A 15,521-nucleotide genomic window follows, 5' to 3' on the forward strand; every position below is an offset into this window, starting at 1 on the left:
TGGATTTCTTTTATAAGCTATTTGAAACATTCTTTGCACTTTTACTATAGATTCGTGTCCTGCATACCAGAGAACAATTTGTGCCTTCTCTTGCGATGACGCCATTTTTTCAGTTTGTCAGCTTCAGCAAAAGTGCAGTTGCGTCAGACAAGAGAAAAAAGTATTGTCACCAAACTCTGCGAATTCAGCTCTCTCACATATGGCCAACATCGCCTTCGTAGAGCAAAAGCTTTGCTTTTAATCGACTGTTCAAAATAGGTACATTTGATTCGGACACCCTGTATATCTAAATACAGAACATGAATATCTCATTCATTTAATTGTTGGACCCGAGAAAGTGTCTAATGCAAATTCTCATTAAAAATATAACACAGAAACATTAACTTCACTACCTTTGCTTTGTTATGATCACAGGGATAATTAAGTTTATAGTACTGAAGAGATTAAATAGAATAATGTAGAAATTTGATTCAATAAGATAATTTTTTATTTTAGAAATGGTCCACGAGATGCCTTGCATAAAAGTGATTCTTCAACAAAGGGTCAGTTGTATTGTGAATTCAAATATGCATCATTTTCCTGCACAGAGAGACAATCTTATCAACCAACTGAAGAAGAGCTGGGGATATCAAAATCTATACAAAATGCTTTAGAACCTGTAGTAATGTTGGTAAGTTGACAAATATATTTTATAATGTATTTGATTTAATAAAATAATGGATATAAAATAAATTTAATAGCTTTACAAATTTTAGTCTTTGATATCTATCACTTCAATGACAGTTGAATATTTTTTTTCTCATCACACATTCTCTAAATTCTAAATTGTACCTAATTGAAAGAAGAACACAAAAATGTAAAATTTTAAATTGAGGGGAAGAAATGCAATCTTAGGTTAAATAAAACTTTTAGATGGCTCTTTTTTTGGGAGGGGAGTGTTGTCCATAAAGGAAAAGGGCATCTGTCTGAACACTCTTGAAGGGTGAATTTTTATTCTTTGGGAATTTAAGTTTGTTTAGTTCTTTTTGTTGAAGAAGTGTGTCCTGTGTCTAAATGCTTTAAAAAATCTTTGCCAATCTAAGGTTGCTTTTTGCCTAATATCAAATACTAAATTTCCTGTTTGTTTCTAATGAATTTTTATTCTTTGCTTTTAGCACAAATTTCCAAAAGCTCGATTGGATATTTGTATTTTGGTTTTGGAAAATGATGGTGGTGGTAAGTATTTTGCATTTTTTTAATATTTTCTAATGTTAATTTATTTGTGAATTATTTTTCTCTAAATTTTTTATTAATAATTTAAGTTTTATGGATAAAAACAAATATTTATTAAATCTTAATGTAACTTCGTCTCTTTTACATGAAATAAGTACTTTTGGCATATATTTTTCAACTTTCTCAAAAATGAACTTAGCAATGATAATTGATCTGAAGTATGTAAATTCTTATGGGTTAACCTACTTCTTGGCTTGCCTTTTTTGTAATTCTTCTCGAGTATATTTATTAGTTTGAAGTATAATAATAAGTATTTATAATGTTGTAATATGTCTTGATACTGTTCTGTTATCAGGGACCGGATCCAGAAATGTATGCATGTATGTGTTCATGTAAGCATGAATGTATGTATTTGTATACATATCCACATGCACATGCACATACATTCATACATTTCTGAATCCGGTCCCGACAACAGAACAGTACCAATGTCTCTTTACTTGCAAAGATGAGAATGGGACTATTCACTACCTTTGGTCCAGTTCGCCATCGAGATATATATTTCTTTACATGCCTATGTTATGTCTTACCATATTATATTAAATTTATTTAATGTAATAATTTTGTTTACCTATTGTATACCTTTGCTATCTAAAATTTTAAAAGAAAAAAGCTGTTACAACTAAGCATATTTTGTAGAATTACGAAAATATTACCTAGAACTAATGATGTTTTTAAGTACTACTCACTTTTTAAGTACATCTTAATACTAGTAAGTACTACTCAAAACTATTGGCTTGCATAAATTCCCTTTTGTTTTACTTCAGCAGTGGATTATTAGCTCAGGGCAAAAAAACTTTCACTGAATTTCTCATAATTCTCTTGCTAACTAGAATTTCATGACAAATCATTTCTGGCATCCCACCTATCAACTTAGCCCTAGAAAAGGAAGCAGTTAAAACCAAAGTATCACGACTCAGGCTCACAGGACATTTTAATAATAAAACTTATCAACCTGCTGACTATGAAGATATCACGCTGCAATCAAATATCAATCCTATCAGTTTAATCACTAATGATTTCAAGCTCAAGACTTCTTTAAAAAAATCCCCTATTCATATTTATACAGATGGATCCAAAGTGGATAAAGGAGTAGGCTGCGTCTATTTTGTCTTCTGTCATAATACTCTATATAAAACCTGGCAAATCAGATTAAGTATAACAAACTCAGTATATCGAGCAAAATTATTATCAATCAAGGAAGCACTCACATTTGCAAATCAACTTCAAGAAAGAAGTTTTATAATTGCCCATAGCTTTTCCAGTTTTCAAGCAATAAATAGCCAGCTTCAACGAATCACCAATAGTCAAGGACATTCAAACAATACTATTGAGCTTTTCAAAAAGACTATTACCAAAATTGCATTGGACTAAAGCACACATGGCACCCATGGCAATGAATTAGCAGATCAGTTAACCAGGGATGCTTTAGAAAGTCCTCCTTGAAGGCATCCCTTTCCCTAGGCTGATAGTCCTAGTGTGCTTTGCCGTAATTAAATAAACCAGAAAAAAACCAAACCTAGCCAGGGATACAGCCAATACTTCTTCATTGCCACGTTTATTCATTCCTAATCCTATTTCATTTTTAAATTCCTGCCTAGAAACCAATCTCATCTCCAAATGGAAAAATAGCTGGATATACGAAGAACAAGAAGAAGAACATTTCAGTTTTTACCTACTCCCTCCAGAAATCTCATCACTACAAATCATTCAATCGCCTAATTTGGCTACAGCTCATGGAGCATTCACTGTTTATCTCTTCCGTTTTGGACTTCATCATAGTAATCTTTGCATTTGTGATTCACCTGGCACCATTGTTTGAATGCCAAATTACCAAGGATCTTCACTTTCAACGCTATACACAAAACAATGCTCAACTTTGGTTTTCTAAATTACTGAAAAGTAAAATTCTTCGTTATAAACTTAAGTAATCTCATAAAATATCTCTCAACAAATTGTGATTATCTCAAAGGCACTTAATCATCACTACTTAATCATAGCTACAAAACATACTGAGTGTATAGAACTCTTGTAAACTTTTCCATATTTCTGAACTAATGATACCTATACTAATAAACATTTTGATGCAAAATATTTTCTGGAATTTCTGTATGTTTATGTAAACAGTCTAAATTGTAACCTGTTTATGTAAAATTTCTAAATTGTAAAAGTTGAATTTTTGAAATAAATGGTAGCTTGGGGTGGGTCCCTCTCGGGTAGTCGGTAGTAGGTAGCCCCACATCATGGACAATCAACTGGTATGCCTAAATGGTGGTACAGTTTTCTATGTTGTGGTTCCATGCCCTGCTCACTAGAATTCTAAACTAATACTGCCATCTGAAAGATGCAAAATGCAATGCAATACAATAAAAACATAATCTATAAAAAGTAGTGTTTTTAAAATTAAAGGAGATTTTAAAATATAAATTAAAAAGATGTATAAAAAGCAGTTACCAAATGCAAGAAAGAAAAATGTATGGTAATATAATTTTAATTATGAAATATTTATTGTAATACAAAAGACAAAAATCAGTAACATTATTTTTTTAAGAAAAGTAATTTAGAATATCATAAAAATATGAGGGTATTTGATATATATATATAGGTATGAAGCTAAAATTGTTAAATGTTAATGCTTTGTGTGCAAAACAAATGGTCAAACATTATTTCTGTGTATTAGTCTGAATTCGTAATCAATTCATGTAATTGTAAACTATATTCAGTTTGAAAAAAAAACTGAATATAGAATAGGTATTGATCTTAGGCATACCTAGGAAACATTTGCTACCAAGTCCTTATATATCACTATAAGGCAGTGTTTGCAAAAGTTGAATTCCATCATTCAACAAGTACTTCAGTTATGAAATTTTGTTGTACTTGATATTGATTTTATAACTAACTGTATGTAATTTATAGAAAGGAAATAAAAAGTTTCCATTACATTTATAGAACTTGCATTTTGCCCTGAAAACAACTGCTATTATAATTTTTCAGTAATTTTTTTATTCCAGTGTTGGGCTCTAGTCATTTGAAGTCATTAACCACATTCTATTCTAAGCCACATTTTTCAGTACTTTAAAAATACCAAACTTTGATTTCAGATTAACATTAACTATGCAGTGAATTATTTGTTAATTGAAATTCCCTCAATATTCTTGAAAATGACCCAAACTGAAAGATCTATGCTGATTTCTTTTAAACTATCCCATATATGCCAAATTTCTAAAGCTGTAAAAATATTGCAGGAACGTGAATTATTCGATTAAAAAAATGATTGTTGTTGTTTGGATTTTTTAGGAAACCCTACAATGTTTATCTCAATAGTTGAATGTTTAACCTTTCACTTTTCTGTAATTGTGGAAGGGATATCAGCGTAGCTTCTAAGACAGGCACACTGGAATTATTAGTGCAGTCAATACATGTTATATTACCTCACAATAACGGTACAGAAAGCCCTCAATGGCATCTTAAAGCAGTTTTTTTATGTAATGGCCACACATCATAACATTCCCTTTTTTGTGGGGGGATGCAAGAGGATGTAATAACAAGCATCATCAGTGGGATACAAAATTGTAAAAATATCTTTGTTAATCATCTTATCATATTGAATAACATTACATTATTGTTAAGAAATTACCTTTCATATTAGGCAAAGAACTTGGGTACTTTTCTTAAAATTAAGTATATTTAAATAAGCACTGAAATTATGTGCATCACAAAATTTCTTTAATTGGCTATTCTGAAAATTAGAGGGAAAAGTAGAAACTGTGAAAGGGAGAAATTAGAATACTGAATAGAAAGAAATATAATTTAAAATGTTTTATTTCCTTTTTTTTTTCTTGTTCAGTATTTTACTCCACAAGAGCAACACAAATAATTTGATTATCTAACCACACTTTAAGAGGATTAATGGATATGTAGGCGACAATGTCCCCAAGAGCACTGATAATTCAAAAATATTTTTTGATTCTCTTACCTAAACATCTAATGAAGTAACAACCCTAATATCCTGCTCCTTCATTTTAGCAGCCCTTGCCTTCAGAAACTCGGAAATAGCTTTTGCACTAAAACTGATCGCCAAATTGTCACTAGTGTAAGATCATTAATGACATTCATCATTAATGAAATGCTCGGTGTATTTGAATTTGCTTTCAATTGACAACTTTTCTGCTTCATTTTTAAGCAGTTCCTGATGCTGTCTGTTTAGACTTGCATTAAAACAAAGCTGGTACAAAAGTTACGGAGCTAAAATGGAAAAAGCTGAATGGGCCCCATGTAGCCTCTAATTAATTTCTGTAAAAACATTATATATATGTTTTCATGGAAGCAAAAGTAACCAGTCTATTTTCATTCTAAATTTAAACGTATAAATCTAATTCAACAGAATATATAAGGGCCCTCTAAGATCTTGAGCTCTAATGAGGCTGCTTTCTTTCCGTATCCCTATTTATGCCACTGAAAGTGATGTTAACTGGTGGGTATTATGCATGTATATTATAAGCAATCTTTATTACATCTTTTATTTATGCTTGACAGCAAAACACCTGCTAATGTATTTTTCTGTTAGTGAAAGGACAACTGCCGAAAGCCAGTCCCAGACCCTTCAAAGATTAACCTTTTAGCATTAATTTGAATGTTCAAGATTGTATCACATTTTTCTTTAGTTATGATATGAATGATTCTCATTACCATTTACCTTTGTCAGAATTCTCTGTGGTATACTGCTGTTTGTTTTATGTATAGCCACACGGTTTCTTTTTTTTTTTTTTTTTTTTTTTTTTTTTTTTTTTTACATCTGGCTAAATTGTTGAAGCAATAATAGAAGTGAGTGAGCAGGTTACATGATTTTTTACATTTTTATAATTTTTCTTACATATAATGTTAATATAGTTAGTTCCTCTTAAGAAATCATCTGCAAAGGCTCTTTTCCCATATGTAACATTATTGTACTTTGCTAAGTAATCTTTCCTTCTTAAATGTCTCTCCCCCTTCTCTTGGGAAATGATTGTTAAAATAATTTACAAAAAATTATAACAAATCCCTGTGTATTGCAAAAGCTTATTTTTCTTTTTCCTTTCTGATTCTTAAATCCAAGTATTCATAAGATGTGAAATGTTTCATAAAAGCGCAGAGAAGTTTTAATATGCTAAAGAAAAAAAGGAAATTAAATGTTTGACATTAATTTTTTTATGGTGAATGTTATTTTTTACTATTTTATTTATTTATTTATTTTTCTATAGCAATAAGTGCTTCAATAACTTGTGCTGGAGCTGCATTATCAAATGCTGGCGTGGAAATGTATGACTTTCCAATTGGCTGTAGTTTAGTAAGTTTGCTTCCCAATTAATTTCTAATAATTTGTAATTCACAGTGGAAGATCATAGATTCTTGTGCACTTATGCAAAATGTTTTCTTGGTCCAATTTATTTATTTAGTTATTGATTTATTTTTAGTTTTCAGTCTTGTAGTATTTAAATTACCTAAATATTGTATAATGTATTTGGAAAGTAAACTTTCTCTTCAATTATTTAGAAGTATTGACCACTTATACTGAAAAAATATATTGCATCTACTATTCAATGGTGAATAATCTGTATGTATGTTCCTACCATTGTAGAAAAACAGCAGTACCTAGAACACCAGATTGTGAACATACAACCTTCCACCCGAGCATGTATACTTCAAAGCCCAAATTTTTAATTTATTTTTATTTATTGAAAATTTTATGTGAATTTAATGAACCTTTGTTTAAAAATTTAGTGGTTTAGGCTTTGTGTTACAATTTTAGAAAGATGTTTTTGTTTCAGACTTACTCAGAAAACTCAGAGATATTAAAGAAGTGTTTTGCCTTTTGACAAAACAGAATGTATTTGTCTGTCAAACATGATCACTCTGTCAGACTGTGGCACCAAGAGCTACCAAATTTTAAACACACATTCTTCCACCTGAACATGTACATCTCAAAGCAAATTCTGAATTTTGAATTTGTTTTTTTAATAAAATAATTACATATTTTATAAAAATTTAATTAGCATTTAATTAAAAATTCAGTAATTTAAAGGCTTTGTGTTGCCACTCAGCAAGATGTTTATGTTTCAAATTTAATCAGAAAACTCACTGATATAACAGAAGTATTTTGCTTTTAATCAGCAAACATAGTGATACTAAGCAATTTAAACGAAAAAAATGCAGATTCATTTCCATTATTGCTAGAAACCATGAAACTACATTATCTGCAGTAATTAAAATCATATATATTTTTCTTTTTTTATAGTAACACTTTTGGGTGACTAGCCATGCAAACAGCCAGTTCTTAAAATAATGGCTCATGACCCTGGCACCATGTGACATGTCACTTACATTTTCATTTAATTATATAATAATTATAAAGAATGATAAAACATTGTTTTCTTTTATGAAAATGTTGACTCCAATTACTTATATTATAGGTTTAAAAGTGTGATGAAACAGTGTTTCCTTTATGAAAAAGGTTAAATAATTACTGGTTTTGCATAATGGGGAAAGAATTTTCATAAAATCAAATTAGTATCCAAGAACAAGTACAGTACAAAGTACGTAATCCGGAATGATCTTTTTGTATGCTTTATGCATGCACATAATGCGTTTACGCATGCGCATTTAGCACAAAAAACAAAGCAACTTAAACAACTTGCATTGAAAGAAATGTTTAATAAAGTAAAAAAATGTTAAGTTTTTTTTTTTTTTTTTTTTTTTTAAATTTTGATACCCTTTCTTTAAATCATAATTTCTCTTTATGCACGTAATGAATTTACACATGCGCGTTTAATGTTTACACATGCATGTTTAGCACAAAAAACGAAGTAAACAACTTACATTGAAAGAAATGTTTAATAAAGTAAACAAATAAATATTAAGCTTTTTTTTTTGCAAATTTTGATACCCTTTAGATCATAATTGCTCTTTAATTCATAAATTACTGTTTAATATTTTTAATTGTATAATTTCTGTATGCCATCTTACCAGATTTAAATTGATGATGTATAACCCGGAAAAACCGCTAAACCAGAATCGCTGAAGTTCCGACGAGTCCGTATTATGGACTTTGCACTGTAACATTTTTTACCCTTTAATATTTTGCTTAGACTCTTTGAAGCTTTTTATCTGTCTTTTTTTTTTTTTTTTTTTTTCATATATATATATATATATATATACTTGTGTATACTGTATGTGTAGTATACATATAAATGCTGTAAAATACCCATTTTGTATCCTAAATTAATTGCATAAAATTTTTACTCCCTAAATAAGATACAGTGTGGTTCTCGTGTACTATTAGATCCAACTGCAGAAGAAGAGCGTTACAGCAAGGTATGTCTTTTTTAGAGTAATTCTTCTTTGAATTTAATTTAAAGCAGTTATGTAGTAATTTTATAACAGAAAAAAAATGGCAGAATGTCTTTTTCTCATATTCCATAAGATTGAAAAGTAATTCAGAATTCTGGGTTGAATTTTTGAACATAATACATTGTAGTATATTTAGTTTCATAAATTCTGGTGAGGGATAATGTTAAAGCTACTTAAATATGAAAAAAAAAATCCAGTAATTGCAATAGAAGTAAAAAATAAATAAATACAATAATGGGAGAAAATATGATATTTATGAAAAATTTTGATATTTGCAAAATCCATGCCAGAATAAAATTATTTTCTAATTATCAAAGATATTATGTAAAAAGTAATATTTAAGTAAAATTTATATTTATGATGGAAATTTTAAAAACTATCATATATTTCCATCTCTCTAGTGTGTTAGAAATTAGTAATAGTTAATTAATTTTATGTCTGTAATTTTAAAATAAAATATCTTTCATAGATGTGTTAGCTTGCGGCTGTACAAAAATTAGTGTGAAAAATCTTGTATATTTTACAAATTATCCATCATAAACAAATATTATTCATTATAGCAAAATTATCATGGTTTCTTGTGAATGAAAATATTCCCCCTTCTACATGCATCGTAGTGTTTAAAAAATAGTCATAATAAGCAGTTAACTTTCTATGGAAGCTGAAAAAGGTTAATAATTTGTAAGAAATTCCATTTACAGTTAAACCTGAATAAGAAATCTCTACAAAACAGATTTTCTCCTCCAAATTCCAGAATGAAACTTATAAAATGTACTTTAATTTTTTCCCAAACAGGAAATTCTTTTTATTACTTTTTCCACCTAAAAAATCCATTTTCACAATGCCATGATTGTATAATTTTATGAAATTTCACCAATGAAACAAATTTTGAAAGATATCAGAAGTATTCTGTAGTTTCAATTTTCTGCTTCATTAGTGCAAAAAAATTCCAAGTTTCAGTTGATATCAGCAGTTGGTGTCTTTAATTGTCAATATGTACTCTGATGTGAACAATCTTTGCTTATCTGCAAAACAAAACTTATGTTTCAAGATACCATTTTGAAAAATATTTAGTAATTCAATAAAATGAATGAAAACAAGAAGAGAGTATTTGTATACATATCATTAAACCAATTTAAAATATTTTTTCATTCAAAAGTCTTATGATTTAAAAATTTAGTACATCTTATTTCACAGATCAGTCATAGTTTTAGTCAAGAGGAAATCTTCTAGAAATAAATTTTTCATTATTATTATTATTATTATTATTACTATTTCAATTGTTTAATGTTAATCTTTTCCTTTTTCCTTAAGTTAAGAGAAGATTTTGGTAAAATTACCATTGCCATGATGGCAGCCTATAATAGCCAGGTGATTTATATGGAAAGTTATGGAAATGTGAAGAATGAACTAATGCATAAGGTAAATTAATATATTCTACTCTGATAAGAATATGTGTGTGTTAAGAATATATGTGTTCATTAAAATTTGTAATAAAGGTGAACATAATTATTTCATATATATTGTTTGGAAGTATTTGGGCATGAAATGCTTTTATATGCATATTGCATTACAAAGTTTTAAATCAGAATTTATAAAAATTCATGATTTACAGCTTTTATCACTGTTTAATTTTTTGTATATACAGTCAAATTGTGCTATAACAAACTGTAAGGGACTACAAGTTTACTTTACTATAAGCAATGGTTCACTGTATCGATCCCAAAAAGAAAAATGGATTATTTCAGAAAAAAATTATTTTATTAAAGGTAAATTTTAAATGATTATCTCCCCCTAAAAAAAATTAATGTTGTGTCACATGTACAAAAAGAGGTGAGCAGCTAATTTTGAAAAAATACTGAAATTTAATTACAGTTATTATTACATGCAGTAATTAAATTAATTGGCCATTCTTTTCCAGTTTCACTATGTACATTAACAGTTTTGCACTATAAATTACTTAGCATAAATATCATGGTTCTAATCCTTTCATGAAATTATACATTTTCCACAGTGAATAATTGTTATATCCATAAAAATATAAAAACAATAAAAATAAATAACAAAAAATGATAAATTTACATATCCTCCTAGTACAAAAATATTGTGTAATTTTCTGCTATCTTTGTGTGGACTGCAAAGACGTTTTATCCATATTTTTGTTCAAAAATTGAAAAAATTCCTATCACTTTTGATATTGCATCTTGTGAATGAAAGCTTATGAATGAAATGCATCACATATTTGGCTTTCTTTGTGTTGTATTTGCTGAATTTTTCTGTGCACAGAAATTATCAAGTCTCGGTTTTTCCATGACACTTGATGTAAATTTAGGTAACTGCATTCCCCATAGGTATTGATTTGGCTGCATCCATTTCGTATTTTTCTAATAACATTCTTTTTTTTTTTCTTCAGTGTAAAGTGCTTTACATTTACAGCTTCCCAAGCAGAGGTTTTTTTTTTTTTTTTTAGTCCAAAGGGATTTGAATCCCGAAGGACTATTAGTTTCGTTTTGGCATTTTGCGTCGGACTCATAAATGTCGGTTCACTTTTCAAACTGTTGCCACAAAATGTTAGAGTCCTGCATTATATTTGAAGAAATTAAATAATGAAAAATCTGCATAAATGTATGTATATTTCTCGTATTGTGATAAAACAACGGTACATAGAGTCGTCGAATTTTGAATAACGTAATCCTCCAACGAATATGAGCATGTGGAAGACCAAATTTGAAATTTGAAATTTGTTTTATGATCGATTTCCTATTTTTTAAAACTTTGACGAATTTTTGATTAACAAACTCAAGGATTTCAAAGCGAGCAATGGCAACGTTGTGCAGAAAAAACATTTTTATCTCCAGCGCGTGAGTCTCTGTATCGGAAATTCTAAAGATATGCTCGTTTTAAAACTATTTTGCGATATTGCTGTTGCACTGGATCTTATGGTTTAAGTGCGAGGAACATGATATTTAATAAAGAAAGGTAACACACAAAATGTTAAAAAAACGCCCCTTTGGACGTAATTTAAATCTGAAACATTTCAGATTTTTTTTTTTTTTTTTTTTTTTTTTTTTTAACACTGAAACAGAGTGCAGATTAGAAAGCAGAGATGTATTAACTGTAATAAAGAATGTCTTATGTCTAAAGAATACAAAACCCTCATTTGTAAGACAGAACATGGAAAGCAAACAAAATAAACCAATAACAATCAAAATTCCATTGCCTCAACAAATCAACTGTATATCCCCAAACTTATATGATTCACCACTTTCTCTTTCCTTAATTAATGAAAATTTCAAAATTTTCATCATAGCATCAGTCTTAAATAGAGTTTTGTCTGACAAATCAACGAATTTGAATGGCCTCAGAGAACCCGTTCCCATTCTTTAGTTCACCATGGAGTAACACCATATAACACTATTCTCATAGAATCGGGTTTCACACTTGTCTTGCGAAACTTTTGTTTAGAAAACAGAGAAAATTGGGGGTGGAGATAAAAGAAAAGTAGTATAAGAATGTTTCCTTTGTGAATGCAGTGGGGATCCTAACATCCATCCTAATGTGGATGATTTGAAGGGTTAGTAGCTTTTTCTTTAAAACTTGCAGAAATTCTGGGGGGGGGGAATGAAAATTTAAAAAGAAAAGTTGCAATCAAAAATATTCTTACAGTTTGTTATACCCGCTTTTCTTACCTAGAAGTTTAGTATAGTAATATAAATAAAGTGCACAGGAAATTAGACATGACCAAAAGGTGCATTCATTATATCTGGAGTACAGTCATATTGATGTGAATTTTGTATGTATAAAGAGTTAAATTATATGTAAAATTTTAGTATCTTTTGTATAATGTAACATGAAAGGATTCACCAAAAAAGTAAGATTACAGGGACAGGCACATTTAACGCTGAGGTAAATGTAGCACCAAGCTAGCAATAATTTTAGCAACTAATTTTTGTTGCCAAATATGGCAAGAAGTCGCTGAACTAGGTAGCCATTTGGCGAAAATTTGATCATTATGTAATTATAACTGTGTATGCCTTCCAACAGTTTCGAGAAACTGAAGGTACTGTAAATTTCTCGGCGGCCAGGGAAAAGCTGTATAAGATTGGAGAGGGCTTCAGTTCACAGTTTAGTGCAAGCGTCACTCTGTAGATGATCTTTGCATTGCATTGTGTTTATCATTTTTAGTAGTTTGAAGTGGTAACTATTGGTTATGCTCTGTCATACTGAGAACTGCTGTATGAATATGTTTATGAAAACTTCCAGAACTGTGAAATGTGTCTTTTGGGGAAATAAATTGTTTCAAGCTATCATCGGTTCTGTGTGCATTCAATCCATTACAAACCTGTATTATATGTAACAGTATTTTTTTTTTTAATGTTATACTTCTGGGCATGAAATGCTTTACTATAAATATACTGTATCCCTAATTTTTTGTGAATGATTTTTCATCTTCTTTCATACAATTTTACTATTATTTGTAGTTATCTTAAATGGTGGTCATTATAGTTTTCTAAATTTAATCATCAGATATTTTAATCTTGTTCAATAATTACTGTAATTTATTTCTTTGTTTATGTTTTAAATTAACAAAGAAATAAAAGTTTTTTATTATTATTATTATAAATAACATGTGGTGGTTTCTTCTTTTTCAGGGTTTGAAAATTTTACAGACTTCTTGCGAGAACATTTTAATAGATGTCCGTGAATGTGTAAAACAACATCTGTTAAACAAAGAGTTAGTTCCTTAATTTTTTCCTCAGTGCTTATTCGGCTATCCCTTAGAATCTAAGATTTATCTTGTATATTTCTTCACCCCTTACACATTTTATAAATTATCTGTATTACATTCTATATTCTGTTTACAGTCATTCAGTCATTCATGAACATATTCTAAGAATATTGCTATTTTATTTCAGATCTGTAGATAACATAACAGCTGATGAATTGAAACTTTTCCAACCTCAGAAGTATATCACTACTTTTCTGGAAAATAATATACGTCCAGATGGGAGAAAACTGATAGAATTTCGACCTGTTCTTATAGATGTTGGTTCTTTTGCAACAGCTAATGGTTCAGCGCTTGTTCGATTGAGTGGGACTTCAGTGTTATGTGGAGTGAAAGTGGAATTAACTAATCCTACAAATAATGAACCAAATAAAGGATTTTTTGTGCCCAATGTTACATTAACTTCCATATGCTCTAATCGGTTTACACCCGGGCCACCATCAGAACAAGCCCAGGTTTATACTCAATTGATTATGGATTTATGGAAAAATTCAGATTTTTTGTCACCTGAAAAATTGTGCATTCTTGAAGATAAACTTGCCTGGTGTATTTTTGCTGAAATGATTTGTTTAAGTTATGATGGCAACATATTAGATGCTTGTGTTTTAGCATTGATAGCTGCACTGAAAAACACAAGGTTGCCTGAAGTTGTGATAAATCCTGATGATAATAGTATTGAAGTAACTAATAATACTGTTGCTTTAGATCTAAGTAGCTATGTATTTTCTGTAACTTATGCTGTTATCAAAGACAATGTGATTGCTGATCCTTCTTTAGAAGAAGAAACATTTGAAGATACTTCAGTAACAATATTCTTAAAGGAAGATAATACAACTTGTATCCATTCTTCCGGATTTGTGCAAGATGACTCATTAATGCATTGCATTAAGTGTGCTAAAGACAGACACTCTGAAATGAAGTCTTTAATTGATGCACTAAATTAATTTGTATATTTGCTTTTTAAAATATAAGTATTGAGGAATAAAATAAAAATACTCATTTCTTTTGTAATTTTCTTACACTATTGGAAAGATAGAAATTTACAAAGCAATTATCTGTAAATTTATTACTGATACTACACCCATTTTGATATTTTTTTGAAATAATATACCCAACATGTATAATTATGCTTAATAAACTGCATAGGCATCTTATGCCATGAATATACATTTAAGTATGCATTTGTAGTATTTAATTTCCTAAATAATATGTTAAATAATCTTTATATAAATTGAGTTTGGGGTGGCTAGAAATTTTGAAGGATGTCTAATTTTGAAGCTTAACCTTTTATATTTTGATTATTTTTAATGTGGTGAATGTCCACTAAAAGATCTTGTGTATCTCTTAGAGATGTTCATATCCTCATTAGCCTTGTTTTAGGAACCATTCTGTAATGTCAGTTTTGTACAAACTGTCTCCCATGAGCATTACTTACAGTCAGTCATAAGTGGATACTTTCACTGTTGTGACAAAAAACTGTAGTATCCATTATCAAATTTCATTAAATTTGGTCAGATATTTTTTAGGAATGTAAAAAAGAAAGTATTTGCTCTCATAATTTAACACCAGTGTATTTATGACTTCTCTATATATATATATTAATTTATTGCTGAAAATAAGAATTGGCGGAAATTTAAAGTAGCTGAAACCTTAGAAAAATGCTAGGAGTATAAATTCTGATAGTCAACTTTGAAAGCAATTGAAGTTTTGATGCAGTGAATGTATAAGCATTTCTTGGGAATACTTATTGATTAACTGAACGGTTTGCATGGGAAACTAAAATTCATAAAATGTGCTGTTTAAGTTTAAATTGAGATGAAGAATTTTCATACATATTGTATACAGTGAAGAGCAGAGTATTGTAGCAGACCACACAGAAATAAGAAATTTGTGCATGTGATCTCCTTACAAGTCACAATCTTGGAGTTGTTACGAGTTGCAAGATGGCATGCTGTGACATTGCAGGAACAATAGCTTGCTCAGCAATACCACCACTTGACATGACAATTTCACGACCAGCGTCAAGAGACTTTATCAATCTGCATTATTTCTGTCATCAACGTTTCGTAATTTCTTG

The 15,521-nt window shown here is 29.5% G+C and overlaps 1 protein-coding gene across 2 annotated transcripts in view; it reads left to right on the top strand.

Moving 5' to 3' along the window:
* The window catches only part of LOC118195529 (uncharacterized), a 33,920-nt gene extending 19,477 nt beyond the window's left edge, over positions 1 to 14,443 (top strand). For both annotated transcript variants that reach the window (XM_035366853.2, XM_035366854.2), the window contains exons 5-11: positions 496 to 670; positions 1,155 to 1,215; positions 6,513 to 6,598; positions 8,563 to 8,622; positions 9,973 to 10,080; positions 13,311 to 13,393; positions 13,575 to 14,443. In XM_035366853.2, coding sequence (XP_035222744.1) covers positions 496 to 670; positions 1,155 to 1,215; positions 6,513 to 6,598; positions 8,563 to 8,622; positions 9,973 to 10,080; positions 13,311 to 13,393; positions 13,575 to 14,388 — 1,387 coding nt within the window. In that variant the 3' untranslated portion in view covers positions 14,389 to 14,443. The remainder of the gene's footprint in view (positions 1 to 495; positions 671 to 1,154; positions 1,216 to 6,512; positions 6,599 to 8,562; positions 8,623 to 9,972; positions 10,081 to 13,310; positions 13,394 to 13,574) is intronic.
* The last annotated feature ends 1,078 nt before the right edge of the window (positions 14,444 to 15,521 follow it).

The sequence above is a fragment of the Stegodyphus dumicola genome, chromosome 3, assembly GCF_044657685.1.
Source record: "Stegodyphus dumicola isolate Sdum_Otavi_A_Nest chromosome 3, ASM4465768v1".
NCBI classification, from domain to species: domain Eukaryota; kingdom Metazoa; phylum Arthropoda; class Arachnida; order Araneae; family Eresidae; genus Stegodyphus; species Stegodyphus dumicola.